Source organism: Dendrobates tinctorius, unplaced genomic scaffold (assembly GCF_039654945.1).
Source record: "Dendrobates tinctorius isolate UK_male_01 unplaced genomic scaffold, ASM3965494v1 ptg000216l, whole genome shotgun sequence".
In the NCBI taxonomy this organism is placed as follows: domain Eukaryota; kingdom Metazoa; phylum Chordata; class Amphibia; order Anura; family Dendrobatidae; genus Dendrobates; species Dendrobates tinctorius.
The window spans coordinates 3,884,418-3,905,898 of record NW_027361883.1 but is presented as its reverse complement, the minus strand read 5'-3'; the positions used below and the strand labels follow the sequence as shown (position 1 = coordinate 3,905,898).

At 45.3% G+C, this 21,481-nt stretch overlaps 1 protein-coding gene across 1 annotated transcript in view; it reads left to right on the top strand.

Moving 5' to 3' along the window:
* The window catches only part of ZNF638 (zinc finger protein 638), a 55,621-nt gene extending 34,485 nt beyond the window's left edge, over positions 1 to 21,136 (top strand). The window contains exons 11-24 of the mRNA XM_073555077.1: positions 2,364 to 2,416; positions 2,497 to 2,625; positions 3,585 to 3,716; positions 10,359 to 10,400; positions 10,639 to 10,776; positions 11,764 to 11,889; positions 12,033 to 12,070; positions 14,825 to 16,340; positions 17,524 to 17,583; positions 17,940 to 18,753; positions 18,859 to 19,035; positions 19,602 to 19,679; positions 19,830 to 19,948; positions 20,449 to 21,136. Coding sequence (XP_073411178.1) covers positions 2,364 to 2,416; positions 2,497 to 2,625; positions 3,585 to 3,716; positions 10,359 to 10,400; positions 10,639 to 10,776; positions 11,764 to 11,889; positions 12,033 to 12,070; positions 14,825 to 16,340; positions 17,524 to 17,583; positions 17,940 to 18,753; positions 18,859 to 19,035; positions 19,602 to 19,679; positions 19,830 to 19,948; positions 20,449 to 20,505 — 3,479 coding nt within the window. The 3' untranslated portion in view covers positions 20,506 to 21,136. The remainder of the gene's footprint in view (positions 1 to 2,363; positions 2,417 to 2,496; positions 2,626 to 3,584; positions 3,717 to 10,358; positions 10,401 to 10,638; positions 10,777 to 11,763; positions 11,890 to 12,032; positions 12,071 to 14,824; positions 16,341 to 17,523; positions 17,584 to 17,939; positions 18,754 to 18,858; positions 19,036 to 19,601; positions 19,680 to 19,829; positions 19,949 to 20,448) is intronic.
* The last annotated feature ends 345 nt before the right edge of the window (positions 21,137 to 21,481 follow it).

The window sequence follows — 21,481 nt, the reverse complement described above, 5'->3', positions numbered from 1 at the left end:
AACCACAGCTGACCATGTGCACCACCCAACAGATAGCGGTATGCAGCACCTACAGCCCCAAGCTAGTATTGGCAGAAGCCATAAAGAGGATTTTGTAACATTTGACAGATGTATGAGCTGATGCACAGGTGGTGGACTTGCAGACCTGAGCAGAAGAGGCCTGAAGGCACAAGAGGTCCCGACTGCCATGGTGGAATGAGCAGTGACCCGGAGCTTGGAGATTTATCATTGGAATTATAGTCTTCCACAATAGCTGACCTGATCCATTGAGGCCAAAGTGTGACCAGTGTAAAATTTAGAAGAATGTGTGAACAGGGGCCAAGTAGCAGCTGCCTGAGTGGAATGAGCTTTGTCGGGGCCGCTTTGTTCTTTGCTTTATAAGCCAAACCAGTATGTCAGAGGTGAGCCGACAGGCAATGGTCGCCTTACAGGCATAGAGAACGTGGTGAGGTCTTTCTGGAATGACAAACGGGGAGTCTGAAGGAAGTCGTCACTTTCACTCTGACCAGATCCAAAACGGTCTCAGGATTTCTCTTCGGGGCTAGAAGGGTAGAAGAAAGGAAGAACGATCCGGGTGAAGAACAGGAAAAGGAGCGCGGCAGGACGGAGCCGCCAGATACAAGTGATGGCAATCAGGTATGCCACCTTCCAGGAAAGGCAGAGCCAGACGGCGAATACAGTTGTGGCCAAAAGTATTGACACCTCTGCAATTTTGTCAGATAATACTCAGTTTCTTCCTAAAAATGATTGCAAACACAAATTCTTATTATTATCTTCATTTAATTTGTCTTAAATGAAAAAACACAAAAAAATTGTCCTAAAGCCAAATTGGATAGAATTACACACCAAACATAAAGAGGGTGGACAAAAGTATTGGCACTGTTCAAAAAATCCTGTGATGCTTCTCTAATTTGTGTAATTAACAGCACTTGTAACTCACCTGTGGCACCTAACAGGTGTTGGCAATAACTAAACCACACTTGCAGCCAGTTGACATGGATTAAAGTTAACTCAACCTCTGTCCTGTGTCCTTGTGTGTACCACATTGAGCATGGAGAAAAGAAAGAAGACGAAAGAACTGTCTGAGGACTTGAGAAACCAAATTGTGAGGAAGCATGAGCAATCTCAAGGCTACAAGTCCATCTCCAAAGACCTGAATGTTCCTGTGTCTACCGTGCGCAATGTCATCAAGAAGTTTAAAGCCCTTGGCACTGTGGCTAACCTCCCTAGATGTGGATGGAAAAGAAAAATTGACAAGAGATTTCAACGCAAGATTGTGCGGATGTTGGATTAAGAACCTCGACTAACATCCAAACAAGTTCAAGCTGCCCTGCAGTCCGAGGGTACAACAGTGTCAACCCGTACTATCCGTCGGCGTCTGAATGAAAAGGGAACACGGTGCCTACAGTCAAACATGGAGGAGGAGGTTCCCTGATGCCCTGGGGTTGCTTTGCTGCCTCTGGCACTGGACTGCTTGACCGTGTGCATGGCATTATGAAGTCTGAAGACTACCAACAAATTTTGCAGCATAATGTAGGGCCCAGTGTGAGAAAGCTGGGTCTCCCTCAGAGGTCATGGGTCTTCCAGCAGGACAATGACCCAAAACACACTTCAAAAAGCACTAGAAAATGGTTTGGGAGAAAGCACTGGAGACTTCTAAGGTGGCCAGCAATGAGTCCAGACCTGAATCCCATAGAACACCTGTGGAGAGATCTAAAAATGGCAGTTTGGAGAAGGCACCCTTCAAATATCGGGGGCCTGGAGCAGTTTGCCAAAGAAGAATGGTCTAAAATTCCAGCAGAGCATTGTAAGAAACTCATTGATGGTTACCAGAAGCGGTTGGTCGCAGTTATTTTGGCTAAAGGTTGTGCAACCAAGTATTAGGCTGAGGGTGCCAATACTTTTGTCTGGCCCATTTTTGGAGTCTTGTGTGAAATGATCAATGTTTTGCTTTTTGCTTCATTCTCTTTTGTGTTTTTTCATTTAAGACAAATTAAATGAAGATAATACCAAAGAATTTGTGTTTGCAATCATTTTCAGGAAGAAACTGAGTATTATCTGACAAAATTGCAGGGGTGTCAATACTTTTGGCCACAACTGTATAGCCTTGGAGTCATGATAGGAGATGGAGACCAGGATGAAGAGCTCACTTTGTAGGCCGCTTATGAACAGCTCCATACTTTACACTGCTGGCTGCATCCAGAGAACTAAAAATGCAAAGTTGTCTATCACCCAGTGACTACGTGTTGCTGGTAATGAAGGCTGATCATCATGGCAGAGTCTCCCGTCAGGATGCATGTGGTTTCTTAGTCACTTGCTCTGCTGCTTCGTTGCTGATCTGTCGATTGTGTTCTTTATTCCAGATCTTCCTCCCGGCTTTATCAAGTGCTACATGCTGGAAGATCCTCCCCTGAAGGTAGGCCGCCAGCCGATCTTTCTCCTCTGTGCATCGTGATGTCTGTGACGTAAAGGTGACACGTTTCCTTCTCCCTGCAGCATGACGACAAATGTGTCATTCTGATTTCCAACCTGCCTGACTCCAAGTACACCGTGGATGAAATCACCAACCTGGCCAAACCATTTGGCGGTGTAACGGACGTCCTCGTCGTTTCCACCCATAAAGAGGTAAAGTGACAGTTTTCATCTTCATAGGTAATAGATGAGGAGTAGAAGCATGTGATCCCTGCCACATATTCTCACTTCCCCATCATATGCCGCTCTTTCAGATTTAAGCCTGGTCCAGATTAGATTTTTCTTTTCTTCTTCTAGGTCAGTGACCTGTCCATGTGGATTAAGGACCACTGTTATTGAGTTTTCCCCACCTCCATAAGTCAGTGTTTTATCAGGGCAGCTTTCTGTTGATGACTTTTAGTCAGTTTTGACACAACACTTTAGTTTACAGCTTGTTGCTGGAGACCAACAGAACCGCGCAGCAGCGATGGTCGGTCATGTAGGCAACGAGCTGTGACCACGTATTAGTATGTCAAGGACGGCAGCAAAATTGCCTTAGCCCAGTCCAGTGTTTGCTGAAATGTGAGTGCTGCTGAGACGGTCTCATTCAGACGAGACGCAAATGCAACTATTCTGCTATCTTGGCTCCCCCCCCCCCCATGGGAACTGAGTCCTCTGCCAAAAAAAATCTGTCAGACTGTGACTGAGGCTTCACCCCGTCCAAGTCATATTAATTAGAATAACCCATATGATCTGCTGACCACCCGCTCCTCCACAAACACAACATGGCAGTACTCAGCCAATTACATGGCGATCCAGATCACTCGCTAGCCCTGCCCCTCAGAAGACTCCCGCTAGGGGGTGGGGATGGCTGTAAAGCAAGTCATTTAATTCTCTGGAAGTTGTCAGTCACATGGCCGAGGCAATGAGCTGGTCTATGGGTGGGATGCCTCAGTCATGCCCATACATGCATCAATACTCTAGTGTAGATCCAGTTTTTATATCACTAAAAGTTGTGATTTGCTGACCCCAGTAATGTATGGAGTCAGTAGAAAGCTGTCAGAGCAGGGTGCTGTGTAACACTGTCGAGACTGAATCGTGGGCCATCATTTCTCCCCTTTGCGTCCATACAGGCGTACCTACAGCTGCCCAGCAGGACCTCCTTGGACTCAATGATTAAGTTTTATAACGTTTTCCCAACTTACCTTGGCGGCAATCTGCTATCCATAAGCGTCGCAGGAAGGTACAAGGATTTGAAAAATGAGGTAAGCTGACTTCTCGAGAGGCCAGAAAGGCTTGTGTACCGTGGTCATGGATAGTGGATGACCGGAACATCTGGAGAAAATGTACAAAGTCGGGTAAACACTTACCTTGGAAAGCATGCAGCTTGCATGCAACGCTCCTGTGTCTGACTTGTTTTATATAATTGTTGTCGGGCTCTCTGACTGTCTCTCGACCACCTCTGAGTGCCCACCTAATTTTTCCAATTCTGTTCAAGATTCTCCTAGTGCCCAAACGCCTATCGCAGCAGTGCCGTGCGTTGGGACGGAGCTCCGGTAGTATGCGTATTAGGTGCCTAGTCTCAGATGTCCTGTGATGGTGGTCAGAAGAGTACATCAGTGGGCGCCATTACAAGTAATTAGTGGCATGTAAAAGTTTGGGCACCCGTGGTCAGTTATTCTTATTTTGAACAGTTAAGCAAGTTGAAGATGAAATGATCTCTAAAAGGCCTAAAGTCATTACACTTGCTACCCATCCACTCCAGAATCCAGTACAAACTTATTACCCTCACCCACAAAGCTCTTCATTGCTCAGCACCACCCTACATCTCCTCCGTTGTTTCAGTAAACCATCCTACTCGCGCCCTCCGTTCTGCTGATGACCTGAGGTTAGCATCCTCAATAACCAGAACCTCCCACTCCCGTCTTCAAGACTATACACGTGCTGCGCCAATTCTTTGGAATGCACTTCCCAGGTCAATACGATTAGTCCCCAATCCCCACAATTTTAAGCGTGCCCTGAAAACGCATTTATTCAGACTTGCCTACCGCCTCAACACATTAACCTAATCTATCCCTATGTGGCACAGCCAAAAGTTTTTTTTTTTTTTTACCATAACCAGGTTCCCCGCATCATGTTCCCACATGTTTTATGCATCCATTAGCCCTCTGCATCCGTACTGTTACACACTTAACATTATGGCTGGTCCATACAATCAGGGCAACTGTTACCACCCACCTTTCGTGTCTCCCCTTTTTTCCTCATAGATTGTAAGCTTGTGAGCAGGGCCCTCATTCCTCTTGGTATCTGTTATGATCTATGTTATTATTGTTATGCTGTAATGTCTATTGTCTGTACAAGTCCCCTCTGAAATGTAAAGTGCTGCAGAATATGTCAGCGCTATAGAAATAAAATTTATTATTAAGTTACAGATGACACATTTAATTTAATCTTCTACAAAAAGGAAAATGGGTCACTGCAAAAGTTTTGGTACCCTGCGTAGTTAATACCTAGTTTGCAAGTACCACAGCTTTTAAATGCTTATTGGTATCGGTAGTGGGTCTGGAATAATTCACCCTAGAGCTCCTACATTGCTGGAACAGCACTGTTAATTTTACCTTTTTTTTCCTTAAAACACACACGCATGCACACACACACACACACACACACACACACACACACACACACACACACACACACACACACACACACAAACACGTGGTTTTTCTTTCTTGCTTAATTTAGGGACACAGGTAACCATGGGTGTATGCTGCTGTCGCTAGGAGGCTGGCAGTAGCCAAAAAGAGGGAATTGGCTCCTCTTCAGTGTACACCCACCGACCGGCATAAAGCTTGTCAGTTTTCGCTTAGTGTTTGTAGGGGGCAGACCTAAATCTGATGCCAAATCAGTCTTTCTTTTTTTAGGTCATTCTGTTGTGTTTCAATATTCTTTTGGCTTTCAGGTTCTTCTCTACAGGGTAACGGTGTAACGTCTCACTCTTGTTTCCCTGCACAGGAGTAACCGAGAGAGCAGTGTGGTGCCATCCACGTGGCCCACTATCTGGTCTGCGACCCTTCCCCCTGTCACTTCACGGTGCTCGTGGTGGGCAGTTCCTTGTCTATTTCTCCCCCTAGCCCTCTCCTCGGCTTGGGCCGGGAGGAAGACTGTGGTCTCTTCAGTGGCCTTCCCTCATTTGGGGTTGATACCGTCTTTTGCACCGTCTAGGACCACGGCGATTCGAGAAGGGTTGACTTCTCCCAGTGTCCCCCTTCTTACCCGAGGGTTCCTAATGCCGTCCTCAAGATAAAGGGAGTCAGGACTTCAGAGAAGTGTTGCCCCCCTCTTCTCCATAGTCCCTTAACGATGCTCTTCTGCCGCGCAGAGTTATGCTTATAGCTACTGCAGATGCACCATGTCAGAAGCTAATTTAGTCCCTGGTCTCGGCCCGCTCTTAGTCACACCTCCCTTCCATGCGCTATCCCATCAGCGTGCGAGGTGTCACGCACTTTTCCCCCTATCAGTCCGGCCATTCCCTGCGGCTGGTCCTCGCCCCCTCAGGTGCAGCAGCCTATCTCCATTTTCGCACACGCTCTCCCTTATGACAGCATTGGTATTGCAGGAGAGGTCACACCACCTTGTTAGTAATATTTAATCAGCGCGTGAGTGAGTGTCCTCCTCAGGATCACTTACTCAAAAAGGCAAAATGTCCTTCCCAGACGTTTTCCAATGACAAGGAGTTCAAGGGGGATGCTTTACAAAACAATGGGGGCACCTGGAAAAGCAGTGTACAGGTAGAAAACAGTTGGCTATCTTATCCTTTTAGTCTGGAACTCATCAGGTGGGCAGAATCACAGACCGTTTATCTGCCGGACTTTCGTCTGTCCACTAAAATGGTTTTGTCACTGCCTGATAGTTCCTCTCTCAAGCACTCCACCGATGGACAGATTGGCAAGTGCTTCAATCAGCCTTCAAGGCTGCTGGCGCATCCCTCAGCCCCCTATTCGCTGCCATGTGGGCAGCCAAGACTGTCTCCGCCTGGGCAAAGCTCCTCTGACAAGGCATCGTATTTACCGCCTCGCCAGGCGAACTGGCTGATCTTGCGGACTAGATTTTCCATGCAGGGAACTACTTACCGCTTCCCTTGACGCTGCTCAGCCCAGGTCACTAGCAACATTGTAGAAATACAAAGGATTCTCTGGCTTAAGGCCTGGAACCCTGACCCACCTTCCAAAAAAATTGCTTACCAGTCTTCCCTTCAAGGGTTCACGTATCTTTGGCTCTAAATTGGACCAGCACGTTTTGAATGCTACAGGCGGTAAGAGCACTTCTCTTCCTCAGCCTAAGCCAAAATATCCATTCACCAGGAGACGTTCTCTTCAGTTTTGTCACTTCTCCTCTCCCAGGATCCCCTCTTAACAGTACTGATTTCCCATCCAGCAGGAAGCTGCATGACTGGTTATGCCATCGGTCACCAACTCTTTTTTTTTTTTTTTTTTTTTTTGACCTTGAGAGCTACATTCAGCACCGAGAGGGTCGTGAGCCACATTCAGCTCTGAGAAGGGGTCACGAGCAACATCCTGTTCCTGTCCCCCTCAAAGTAGTGTCAACCAAAGCCCCCATTACGGATATTATGATAACTGAAGCTTTTCCACAGAAATCATTCCAAAGCAGTACACTGAGAACCAGGGGTTTCCACAATGTCCCAATTCGGTGTTCTCCCATCAAGGACTCCCAACACATTGTCGCATCCAGATTCCAGAACATCCTCTAACAGGTAGTACCATCCTCCAGCGTACCATACCTAAAACATCTCTAAGACCAGTATATGTGCATCCAGATCTGCTGTTTCTGTGCAAGGCTACTCAAAAATTCACCATTTTGAGATGTACTCTTCATACCTGTTTGCTAGACCTGGAGCTAATCCACCAAGCTGGCAGACATTCGCGAGCCACAATTCCTGGGGCCGCGAGCCACATGTGGCTCCCGAGCTACAGGTTATGCCCACCTGGGAGTACTCTCTGGGTGGATGGCCATCTTTTCTGAGACTCGTGGCTTTCAGTGCTCGACCGATAAAAATGTCCCAATCTGTAAGGTATTCAGGCTATCTCCCCTGTACGTGAGTCATCGTACCAATTCTCTCTTAAGAACGCTTTGCAGGTTTTTATTCCAATCTTCTCGTTGACCCCAAGAAAGATGACTCCCTGCGTCCGATCCTGGATTTCAAGCTCCTAAATTGGCAGGTGCGCCTCTGTCATTTCAGGATGGAATCCCTTTGCTCGGTAATCGCCTCTATGGAATGTGAATAGTTCCATGCTCGGTGGATATTCAGGATGCTTACCTTCATGTTCTGATTTGCGTCCCACATCAGACATTTCTCAGATTCACAATCCAGGTGAATCGCTAAGAGTTCACTGCACTACCCTTCAGCCTAGCCTCTGCTCCCCAGAGTGTTTACGAAGGTGATGACAACTGTCATAGCCATTCTTCGATCCAAGGGGATAGTGATTATCCTCTATCTGGACAACCTCCTGATCAAGGGTTCGTCTTTCCGCGACTGCTGCCACAGCCTTCAGATCACCCTGAACACTCTTGCCTGCCTCGGTTGGATTGTCAATGGGGTGAAATCATCCCTGATTCCAGCCCAGCACCTAGTCTTCCTAGGTATGTTGTTCAACACGGCACATACCAGAGTCCTTCTAGAAGGAAAAATCTTGGCCCTCCAGCTGAGGATTCACTCTTTAAAGCGCCCAACCCCACGCTCACTTCGGCTCTGCATGAGAGTTCTGGGGAAGCCATTCATTTTGCCCAGTTCCTTACCTATCCCCTTCAGCTGGCTCTCCGGTCAGCTTGTGACAAGATTTCTTCCCTGCACCATCTCATTGTACTACTTCCTCGAGTGAGACCGTTGTTGGCTTGGTGGATCCTCTCCTAACCCATTCAGCTTGGAAGATCATTCTTCCATCAATACTGGCTAGTTGTCACGACGGATGCCAGCCTTATTGGATAGTGGGAGTTGTTCCTTCTCATCACCCAATTCAAGGTCACTGGAATTCTAGGCAAGTCTCCCTTCCCATCAGTATACTGGTAACCAGAGCCCTTCTCCACTGGCAGGACCTTCTACAAGCACTTCGTATTCAAACCGACAATGCCACAGCGTTGGCACACACAGCAAGTCCTTCCTGTCAGAGGTCTTACAGATTCTGACTTGGGCCTAGCGGCGCGTGCCAGTAATAGCTGTGCACATTCCAGGTGTCGACAATTGGGCCGCCAATTTCCTGAGTCCTCAGGTTTTTTCCTCTAGTGAGTGGTCCCTCCACCCCGCTGTATTCAATCAGATCTGTCAGAGATGGGGAATCCTGATGCTGATCTTATGGCGTCATGGATGAATCACAAGGTGCCTCAATTCATAGCCAGGTCTCGAGTCTGAGCTGGCAGCTCACTTGTTGCTCCCCATTTCTCATCCTCAATCAGGACAAGGTGGTCCTCAGACCAGTGCCTTCTTTCCTAAGGTGGTCTCCTCTTATCACATCAACTAGGATATCATCTTGCCTTCCTTCTGCCCCTTGGCCTGTTCATCCGCTCAAAAGATCTCTTCACAAACTGGATTTGGTCAGAGCTCTACGTGTCTACCTCTCAATGACCCACTTCTTTCAGACGGTCTGACTCCTTGTTTGTCATTCCTGAGGGTTGCCGTAAGGAACTACCTACTTCTAAGTATACCATTGCTTGCTGGATTCGCTCACCTATACTGGAGGCTTATCATGTAAAGGCCAGACCACCCCCTTCGGGACTTAGGGCTCACTCCCCCCGAGAGGTAGGGGCCTCCTGGGTTGTTCGCCACCAGGCCTTTGCAACTCAGATTTGCAAGGCTGCTACCCTGGTCATTTCTCCACACATTCGCAAAATTCTACAATGTACATACCTACTGTTTGGTTGATGCCGGCTCGGGTAGCAAGGTGTTACAAGTGGCGGTTGCCCACCATCCGACCTGATTTGAGCAAGATATTCTGCTCCCTCCCTTGGGACTGTTTTAAGACGTCCCATGGTTACCTCTATCCCTCCAACAAAGAGATAAAGAAAGAAGGATTTTTGATATTTATCATAAAATTTATTTCTTGGAGCCTTCATTGGGGGACGCAGCACCCTCCCTGGTTTGAGCCTCTGTTGGGCCTGTATATAATTCTGTTGTAGTTACTTCTGCTTTTTCACCTACTGAGGTGCCTTGTGCCGGTCGGTGGGTGTGCACTGAGGAGCTAATTCCTATTAGCAGCATACACCCATGGTTACCAGTGTCCCCCCCCCCCCCCCCCCCCCCCAAATGAAGACTCCCAAGAGAGATTTTACGATGAGTGCCAAAAATCCTTCTTTTCCCCATCTGTTTTTAAAAAAACTGAATGGTATAAACTGTCTGAACTTTAATGTATCCATTGACTTTAAGCAATGTCCTTCTATTTTCATGGATCCTCATAGAATTTTTAGTCTTACCTTCAAAACTCATGAGTAGGACATGCACCAATTCTGGCAGATTGGACACATGGATCCTTAATATTGATGTGTGTACAGATAAGTGAAGCACTCCAGGTCCGTGTGATGTCCTCTGAGGGGAAATCAGAACGAGACTGATTTTCTAAGGCTAATGTATAGTTTTGAGGTTATTCAGTTCTGTAGAGGGAATCTGTCTACTAATCTGAGACAGATGTGATTACAGCGATGTGTCACTTACTGGGCTGCTTGCTGGAGTTTTCAGAAGCTCTTACAAGCTTTCTCTGAGGACTGGACGGATGGCTTCAGGTCCCAGTTCTCCTCCACTGCTGCTAAATCAGGAGGAAGACAAGTCATCCGTCATCGCAAGTCTTGTGTGCTTGTTCTGATTATTGCCCTATTCATTGCTATGTTTTTCCTCACAGGATCTCATCTTTGCTGATCTCATAGAGCAGGCTTCCTACAAGGTAAATATGACTTTTTTAATGGTCACAATTTTCCTTTTGGTTGCAAGGATTGGTTTCTCCTATAAACCATCAGGAGTTACGATGAGAAATAATCTGTGACTGGGAATCAATACCCCAGATTCAGGTTACCATCTCTGGGGGAGAACGATCCCACTCACTGAGCCGAGACCTTGTACATGGGAAACCATATTGAGCCAGAAAACTTACACATATATTTTTATTTTTTCCCCGTCTCCAGATCACACCCTCAATATATGAGACTTTCGTCCATCTCACAAACCTGCCTGAAACACCTGTGGAAGATTTTGAGATAATTCGCGTGGGTCTTCGCTTTGGGAGAGTTGAGCACCACGTGATCTTCAGTAATAAGCAGAAGGTGAGTAGGTTGCACTTATAAGCGCTGCCCCCTACTGGTCATACATAGCAATGCAAACACTTAGGAGTAACTAAATCTATTTTTATATATATTATGTTAATTGATTAGTTACTCTTTAACTTTTTCTCGACTTCACATGCTGGTACGTTCATTGTCAACTCCCTACCTTTCAAACATCTTACGGAGTTGAGCTTGCCGTATTCCCAGCAAATGATGGTTGTGTTATTCAGTCATCGTCTTCCTCTATCAGAACCTGTCTTTAAGCACTTAAATGGCGCTGTCAATTTCTGATGGCAGAAGTTGCTGTGCAAGCTGTGGATGGTTTGCTATGACTTCTGAAGACCCCCCTTACCTGTCAGTGCTCCTGCGAAGACCAACTTGTGGTTGGAGTTCATAGGTGACCGTGCTTTATTACACTACATAAAGCAATTTTGTAGTATTGCCATATACAGAATAAGCAATTGGAAAACGACTGGATCAAATCCCCCTAAGGGGACGAACAAATGAAAGTAGATTTTCTTCTTGTTTTTTTCAAATATAACAATTTGAAATTTTTTTTTTTCTACCCATTTAAAAAAAGACATTTGGTGACTCCACATCAATAAAAGTCCTATCTATCAAAATGTAACTTTATTAACCCATTTAAACAGATAATAGAGAAAAGAAAATCAAAACACCAGAATTGCCTTTTTCTCCTACGCCTCATTGGGGGACAGTTTTTTTTTTTTTGTTTTTTTTTGTTTTAACATCAGTTTTGGCAAAATGAATATTGTCATTCAAAGCAATTTGTCCAACTAAAGACAACCACTTATTCGGCCATAAAAAAAAGTTATGGCTCCTAAACAAAATATTAAACAAAACAGAAAATTGCCTTGTCATGAAGGAGTTACACATACAGTGGTTGGAGACCTCATGCAATGACTCCTAAAGCTTCTCTATTTGTTTTGATCTGTTTTGTGTAATTTTTTTTTTCTTCCCATTTTACAGGCAATAGTCCACTTGCATAGCCCCTCAGCGGCCAAAGCCATGCATAGTTTCCTGTCTCAGTATCCATGCAGCATTGGAGAAAACGTCATAAAGTGCTCCCTCCCTTCCCAGACCACACTCGCTGAGGTACTTTGGGGCTGTATGACCAGTCACTTCAACTTTTTTTTTTTCTTTTTTTTTTTTTATGTAGTAAGAATGTCTGTGTGTAAAATATTACACACTCGCACCTGTGTTCTTGAATTATTAGTATTTTTGTTTTTTCTTCACAGGATGAATATAGAGCTTACATTGAAGAGGACAAACCGAGGTAAATTTACAACGTGACCATTTCACTTCCTTATGTGTCCATGAGCCTCACAGAATTTTCCTGTAACGGCTATAGTGTTTGAACCAAACGGGTGCACCACTCTCCTCCCTATCATCTTCCCACAGGCTAATTGATGGCACTAACTGTGTGCCCCCCCCCCCATTCTACAAGCAGAGATGGCTTTGTCTCTGCACCATCAAAGGAGCACGAGGCACTCTGCCCCCACATTATCGCTGATTTCTTGGTACCTGTCGTGCTTCTGTAGGTTGGAAATGCTTTAGAGCCACAATTTTTCCATTGGTGTGGTTTTTGACCTGAAGACCACGTGCCAGGCATGCACAATACGTGGGCAGACACAAGTTTATAGTGGGTACGGAAAGTATTCAGACCCCTTTAAATTTTTCACTTTGTTTCATTGCAGATATTTGGTAAATTCAAAAAAGTTCAATTTTTTTTCTCATTAATATACACTCTGCACCCCATCTTAACTGAAAAAAACAGAAATGTAGAAATTTTTGCAAATTTATTGAAAAAGAAAAACTGAAGTATCACATGGTCAGAAGTATTCAGACCCTTTGCTCAGACACTCATATTTAAGTCACATGCTGTCCATTTCCTTGTGATCCACCTTGAGATGGTTCTACTCCTTCATTGGAGTTCAGATGTGTGTAATTAAACTGATAGGACTTGATTTGTAAAGGCGCACACCTGTCTATATAAGACATCACCGCTCATAGTGCATGTCACACCAAATGAGAATCATGAGGTCAAAGGATCTGGCCAAGGAGCTCAGAGACAGAATTGTGGCAAGGCACAGATCTGGCCAAGGTTACAAAAGAATTGCTGCAGTACTCAAGGTTCCTAAGAGCACAGTGGCCTCCATAATCCTTAAATGGAAGAAGTTTGGGACCAGCAGAAGTCTTCCTAGACCTAGCCGTCCAGCCAAACTGAGCAATCGTGGGAGAAGAGCCTTGGTGACAGAGGTAAAAAAGAACTCCAAGATCACTGTGGCTGAGCTCCACAGATGCAGTAGGGAGATGGGAGAAAGTTCCATAAAGTCAACTATCACTGCAGCCCTCCACCTTCGGGCCTTTATGGCAGAGTGGCCCCATGGAAGCCTCTCATCAGTGCCAGACATATGAAAGCCTGCATAGAGTTTGCTAAAAACCACATGAAGGACTCCCAGACTATGAGAAATAAGATTCTCTGACACAAAGCACTATAGGGTGCACCAGAAACCTGATATTGGTTAGTGCGGGTGCAAAAACCATGCATGGAAAAATGAACCATAAATTTCAAAGAGAGAAAAGACCAAGCAATAAATGGTTTGCACACCTGAATGAATATCAAATATATAAATCACAATTTATTAGGGAAACAACACACAATAAATCTTAAAACCATTTAAAAACAAATCACGACACCCCTGGCCCAATGTACATGTGTAATGATAATACAGCCTCCTATTGCATTATAACACTGGTATATCAGATGGTATTATTACACATGTAAATTGGGCCTGGGGTGTCGTGATTTGATTGTGTTTTTAAATGGTTTTAAGATTTATTGTGTGTTTCCCTAATAAATTGTGATTTATATATTTGATATTCATTCAGGTGTGCAAACCATTTATTGCTTGGTCTTTTCTCTCTTTCAAAAATAAGATTCTCTGGTCTGATGAGACGAAGATAGAACTTTTTGGTGATAATTCTCAGCGGTATGTGTGGAGAAAACCAGGCACTGCTCATCACCTGCCCAATACAATCCCAACAGTGAAACATGGTGGTGGCAGCATCATGCTATGGGGGTGTTTTTCAGCTGCAGGGACAGGACGACTGGCTGCCATTGAAGGAAACATGAATGCGGCCAAGTACAGAGAAATCCTGGATGAAAACCTCTTCCAGAGTGCTCTGGACCTCAGACTTGGCTGAAGGTTCACCTTCCGACAAGACAATGACCCTAAGCACATAGCTAAAATAACAAAGGAGTGGCTTCAGAACAACTCTGTGACCATTTGTGACTGGCCCAGCCAGAGCCCTGACCTAAACCCAATTGAGCATCTCTGGAGAGACATGAAAATGGCTGTCCACCAATGTTCACCATCCAACCTGACAGAACTGGAGAGGATCTGCAAGGAAGAATGGCAGAGGACCCCCAAATCCAGGGGTGAAAAACTTGTTGCATCATTCCCAAGAAGACTCACGGCTGTACCAGCTCAAAAGGTGCTTCTACCCAATACTGAGCAAAGGGGCTGAATACTTATGACCATGTGATATTTCAGTTTTTCTTTTTTTTAATAAATTTGCTAAAATTTCTACTTTTTTTTTTTTTTTAGTCAAATTTGGGTGCAGAGTGTACATAAATGGGAAGAAAATGACCTTTTTTTAATTTTCCAAATGGCTGCAATGAAACGAAGAGTGAAAAATTTAAAGGGGTCTGAATACTTTCCGTACCCACTGTAAATTATGTACGGAGGCAATATTTCACAAATGGCAGTCTCAGCATGGTGTTTTGTGGCTAGAGAGAGGTCCTTGATGCCCCCCTCCCCCCTTAAGGAACAATTTACCAGAAGTAGAGTCTGAGCTTCCAGGACTCTTCTTGCTACTTCTGCTAATGAGTGGTGTTTATAGAAATCACTGGTGAGACTGCCCCCTTTAATCCTACACAAAGAGGATGGCCTCTAGGTGATGTCTCTTTAAGTGCATGAGATAGGGGTTGATGGAAGGGGTCTAATTTGTTTGTAATTCTTAACAGCCATGTAATCAACACAGAAAATCCAAAGGCTCCTGAATCTAAAGAGCCCGAAGTCACAGAAAATCCAAAGGCTCCTGAATCTAAAAAGCCCGATGTCACAGAAAAACCGTCGGCTCCTGATTCTAAAAAGCCCGACGTCACAGAAAAACCAACGGCTCCTGATTCTAAAAAGCCCAGTGTCACAGAAAAAACGGCTCCAGATTCTAAAAAGCCCAGTGTCACAGAAAAACCAACGGCTCCAGATTCTAAAAAGCCCAGTGTCACAGAAAAACCAACAGCTCCAGATTCTAAAAAGCCCAGTGTCACAGAAAAACCAACAGCTCCAGATTCTAAAAAGCCCAGTGTCACAGAAAAACCAACGGCTCCTGAATTTAAAAAGCCCAGTGTCACAGAAAAACCAACGGCTCCTGAATTTAAAAAGCCCAGTATCACAGAACAACCAACGGCTCCTGAATTTAAAAAGCCCAGTGTCACAGAAAAACCAGCAGCTCCTGAATCTAAAAAGCCAAGTGTCACAGAAGAGAAACTAACAGCTATTGATGATACACAGTCTGAAAATGAACCTGCGCCCCCCTCTCCGATCAGCGACACTGAAATGGAGGTGGACTCGGCAGAACCTGAGGAATCCTCTGCACCTGAGGGGTCGCCAAAACCTGAGGATGCATCAGCACCTCCTGCTTGTATCACTGAAGTGACATCGGACACAACATCTGCTGAGTCCCCTGCTGAGCCCTCTACCTTCTATATGGTGGCCACAGATGATGATGACGACGACGATGATGATGACGAAGAGGAGGCAGCACAGGCACCTGAAGCTTCGGACTCGTCTCCTCTGTACATACAGGCAGAACCGGAAACGTATCATCCCGAGCCTCTCTCTGTGTCTCATCCTCAATGGTCGGAGGAGTTAGAAGTTCTCGTCTCTGTGGAGTCAGATGAAGAGGAAAGTGAAGAATTGGAGCACATTCCGCTTGGCACAGAGAAAGACATAGAAGCATCTGCTGATGAAGGTACAAGTGACAGCCCAGAGGCTGAAAGGAAACAAGGTCATTTACTGAAAGCCAACTTGAACCCTGCAGGAAAGGCGGAAGAGAAGAACTTGTCGAAGTTGAAAGCTGCAGCCACATCAGCTAAAGGCAAGGCTGGAAAGGAAGGACCGGAGTCGGGAGCAACATCCAGTGCGTCCATCAGGACCACCAAATACAACGCCCAAAAGGGAGAGATCTCCGTGACAGTCACACTGGAGAGCCAAAGGGCAACACTAAAAACTGTGGACTCCAGGAAGAGGTCTTCAAGGGAAAGAGGGACATCCTACTATGAAACCAGCACACCAAGATCCAGTAGCAACAGGTCCAGCCCAGCCGATAGCGCCTCCAGTCATTCCAAATCCGGCTCCAAGAAAAGCACCGGAAAGTATGTGACTTCACAGCCAGATAGAGACTCGAAGGATATAGCCCGGACACGGGAGAGGGAGGCCCGGACAAGTAGCAGAAAGGATGACCGGACAAGAGGCAGTGTAAGTTACCCACTGGGTATGGGGTAGTCCTACCATCAGACATAACATATCTAGTCCCAGAACTGTGTCAAGATGCAGCTGCTGCCCTGAGATCGCTGGAATAGCTGTAGATTTTAGTGCTGGCCCATTAGGAATTCACAATATTCGCAGTCTCCTTATCTCCTTCATGATCTCACGACTTTACTTTTTTTGCACTTGTCATTTTTCCCCTTTCCTTCTGCCTAGAGCCATAACTGTTTTATGTACAGTTATACTTTTGAATGACACAGTTTTATCATGTGATGCACTGGAAAAGGGGGAAAAAAATTCCAAGTGCTTTGAAACTGCAAAAAAGTGCAATTCCACAATCGTTTATGTACAGTGATTACTATACGGTAAAACTGACCCGTCAGCGGATTACATTAGGTTGTTTTGTTTGGTTTTTTTTAAGTGGTAAAAACAAATGTAGACATTTTTAAGGAAAAAATAATTTTGCTTGTCGCCATATTCCAAGACCCTTAACGTTTCCATTTTTTGGGATCTGGGTCTGGGTGAGGACTTGTCTTTTGTGCATCAATCTGACTTTTTTATTGATGCCATTTTGGGGTATTTATGATATTTTGGTCGTCTGTTATTACCTTTTATTGCAACGTTATGGGGGCCAAAAAACGTAATTGTGGCGCTTTGAACTTTTTTTCTTGATACGCCGTTTACCAATCTTGATTTATTTTTATAGTGTGATCGGACATTTCTGAACTCGGTGATGCCAAACGTATGTTTTGAAAAATTTATTTTTTTCCCCACTGTATTTACTCGAAGCTGCGATTGTCTAGTAGCTTGTCCTATACATAGTGGCATCAGCATTGCTATGTATAAAGAAAATCGCGATCTATGAACACCGGTCATGAACTGGCATCTACAGAGTATCGTAATGACAGGCATGGGGGTCTTCAGCAGACCCCTGACTGTCACGACAACCTATCTGCTCCCCGTGATCATGTGACAGGAGCGCTGACTTGTTTGATGAATGACGCGCTTCCAGCCAGCTGCACATGTGTGCGTGTTTTATCCCAGAACAACTCGGATGGCACATGTACTTGAAAATTGTATGTCTGAGCGAGGCTTTAATTACAAAAAAATCCATTGAAGTTCACTGAGCTGCACTTGTTCTCAGTTTATTCTCCCCTTTTTCTTCCTTGTACAGACTTCTTCACGTTACTCTCGAAGCTCCAAAAGCAACAACTGGAGTCCAAGATCTAAAGAGGTAAGTACGCCACGAAGCCTGCACTGACAACCTTATGACGTATTTCAGTGGGTCAACAGCTGAAGTTGAAAGGAAGTTTTAGGATGGTCGGCAGCCTGGAAACAAGAGGAGAATGTTTTTTGGTTGCTCGCCGTAAAATCCATTTTTGATGCCAGGAGGCCGACATGAAGAATTACTGCAGACTAATCGCACCTGCAGACACCAGAAGACGCTACATTTGCTACAGTGCTTAAACCTTTTAGTTGCAGAAATCCAGCAGATTTGTTTGTTTTTTTTGTTTTTTTTTGGCTGTAACCGTAGCCTAAATAATGTGATAGTAAATGTCTGACACTCCCATATTCTCCCTTTGTCTCTAGAAAGAGCTGGAGGAAAGTTTCCCATTTAACCTGGATGAGTTTGTTACTGTGGATGAGATTGTAGAGGAGCACATAGACCCCAAGAAGAATGCACGAGAGCCCGATACTGCCAGGAAAGGAAAGAGGAAAGAAAATGACTCCGTCACCTCAGAAACAAAGAAGTCCCGGATGGTGAGCGGTGAGTCACCTGAGCTGTCATTTGTCACCTTAGATGAAGTGGGTGACGAGGAGGAAAGTGCCTGTGCCCAGGAGAACAAAGCCGACAAGACAGCCCAGTCCCTGGTGACAGAAGATGAGATGGCTACAGAGGAAGTACCTGCCATCGCCAAAGACAAGCAGATGCTGATGACCTTGGATGAGATAAGCGACGATGATGAGGCCCAGGACCCCTCCACAGTGCAGCTCTCCTCTGCAATGCCCAAGACTTCAAATAAGGGTCAGCTGGTCGTCAGTGAGGAGCAGACTGCAGCTACCGTGATGCCCAAGGTAGAGGAGCCAAAATTAGTTCAAGAAACAAAGGATGCTGCCGTGAAAGAGGTGGACTGCATTAAAGAGCCAGAAGAGAAGCAGAAGCCTGAAGGCCGGCAGGACACCCCTGCCAAGAGAGACCACCTGGCGCAACCGCTAGTGACTCTGGATGAGGTGAAAACTGAGGACGACGACGAGATGTCATTTGCCGATATCGAGCATCAGTTCCTGACGGTGGATGAGGTCGGGGATGAGGAGGAAGAGTCTGAAAACAAGCCCAAACCAGATGGCGATAGTAAATCCTCAAAGGCCAAAGTGTCCGACCAGAGCAAAGCCTCTGAGCCCAGTACGTATTCAAGTCCGACGTAACTGTGTTAGGAAATGTCAACCTTTTCCTCCATAGTAATGGTTACAGCCTGATACTAATTCATTGATTTGTTTTTCCTAATAGCACCCCCCGCAAGAAGGGGGCGACCACGAAAAAGACCACTCCCTGAAAGTGCCGAAGGTAACAAAGTCTCCCTACAGCAAGCGGGCTCCCCTCATACAAGCAAAGGAGCGGTACCGAGCAGCATCCCAGCTGAAGCAAAGCTCGCTAAAGATGGTGCAACCACCACGGGTAAACCAGGTAAGATGCCAGTATGCTCTCCCATACCCAACACCACCCTCCAAATCAAAACTGAACCTAATCCCCAGGCTCCATGATGGGAACCTTGCCAATCACCTACAGCCTGCTGACATGGCTGGACACTGCAGAAGTCCCAAGGTGGTCTCCACTTGCCATTTGAACCCATCTGATCCCCATGATAACAATGTGGGGGCCAAGGCAGCTGCTGCACTGGCATTTGCTCTATGTAAATGCAGGTGTCATTAACAGGCATCTAGATGGTAAATGGCATCAACTGGAGCAAGCTCTGGTCACTGCTGTTACAGGCAGATGATGGCTGGGTAACATGGCCGATGATCGCTACATGTGGAGTTGTGGAGCCCACCATGGATGTACAGGTATATTTGTGCAGAGCAATTCTAGACGTGGTGGGGGCAAACAGAACTCAAAGCATTCAATCATGATTGCAGCAGAGAAACTATATTTTATCTGATGGACTGACAATGTGAGAAGATGCTTTGCCGGCCTGTCAGCGGCAACATAGGCCATCACATTTTGCTCTTTCTCACCTCTTTTTATCTTTTCAGCTGACAAGAGATCTAAACTGGAAACTCCACCAGCGGGAAAAACAAAGTTGGCGCCATACAACTCCAGCACCGCAGTTGGTGAGTCCTCTGTAGAGATCTGGTGACCAGTATATTCTCTTCTGTATCAACGCAGTCGGTGAAGCATATGACTTAGTTTTAAGAACTTGGATGTATTTTGGGCTAAACCAGATTTGAGTGTTTTATGATCATTTCTTTAATGTTTTGCAGGGCTTGAATTTCTTATACCTAAAACAGGATATTTTTGTGAATTGTGTTCCCTTTTTTACATGGACGATTCCTCAAAACTGAAACACTGCAGAAGTCTGCGACATTACCAGCAAGTAGAGGTAACACCGCTCACATTGTGCCTTCCTTTCACAGGTGGCCCACTAGATGGCACTGCAGTGTTACTGATCTCCTGTTGGAAAAAGCGTCCTGAATTGTGTCACTTAGAATTAAGTCAACATCTCATGTAAATGATCACATAATCTGGGCACATGCCAACACCTGAAGTATGTATCTGATGGTGGCCTTACTCCAATTCTACAGGAACTGTTTATTAAACGAGTTGCTATCAGATGTATTTTTTAGGGGTTTTTCAGGCATTAATACACATGGTCTCTTCTGGGATCTGTTGTGTGACCTGCCTAGGTTAATCATCAGAACCGGAGTGACTGCTTTACGATAGGAGACGTCACTGCTGTCTGCATGCAGTCGTGTATGGCGCTGCTGATCCGCACCCTTTACATGCCACGGAGCGAATGCACACTGATCTCACCAATTTGTATAGGATGTCCTAGTCAACCCTGACATCTGATTTTGACTTATTTTTTCCTTTTTCTTTTAGAAACACTTGGACACGTTACCTGCAGCTCCGGAGGAGAAATCTTCCAGCACGTTATAGACCGATTTGTGACGTCGCGTTTCTACGATTGGGTCCATCATGTACATTTTCATAGGGCAGATGTTTATGTTGTATTATAAATAACTTGCTAGATTTTTTTTCTTACATATAAATAGCGTAGCGGAGGATCATCTCTCACATCAGTTCATCATTTGTTCTTGTGACACACTTGTGTTGATGCTTAAGTTTCAGGACTCTAGATGAGTGTCGCTGGTTGATGTCATGTCTTGTCCAGCTAAGTGTCTTGCCGACGCATAGACATCGCGCCACTCACCTGATGTAAACATGAGTGGTTTTGTCCACACCCCCCTTGAGGTTCCCTGACATGTCCCCTTTAATGTGAATATTGTGTTGGGACTCACCCTGGTTGCCACCTTCCTGGATGACTTTTCCACAGTGGTCACACATCCCCCTCCAAGTTTCCTCACCATTAGTATTGTAACACTGGTTCAGTTTTTAAGCAAGACCCTTTTATATGAAGTATGATTTTTAGTTAGTCGCATTGTCGCACTGCTTTCAGAAGAGATTTTTCTTTGCTTGTCATGCAGAATGTAATTTTATTTTTTTCCTTGCAAATATGTGCAACGCAAGCTGTAACAAAGGGCATTTCTAATAAATAAGAGTTACGTTGTTTCGTGTGATGTATGCACCATTTATGATGCAGAGGATGTGCATCCGACCTCAGCTCGCAGCAGACAGGCTCCAAACACTCCATGATTTAACATCCAAGGGGTCCTGATATTAGGAAGAAGCCGTAATTTGTACCAACGTTGTCTCATCACACACTTCATGTGGGCTAGAGGGGAAAAATAGGCGCTACCTTTTATTTCTAATCGGGCATTTATTGCATGTTCTGAGCTTCTTTAATAGCTCCTACCCGCCGAGCTTTATTTTATTTCCGTCTGAATCGCTGTATGAGTGAGGGCTTGAGGTTTAGGTGTAACTAACACCATTCACTTAACCTTATAATGTATGG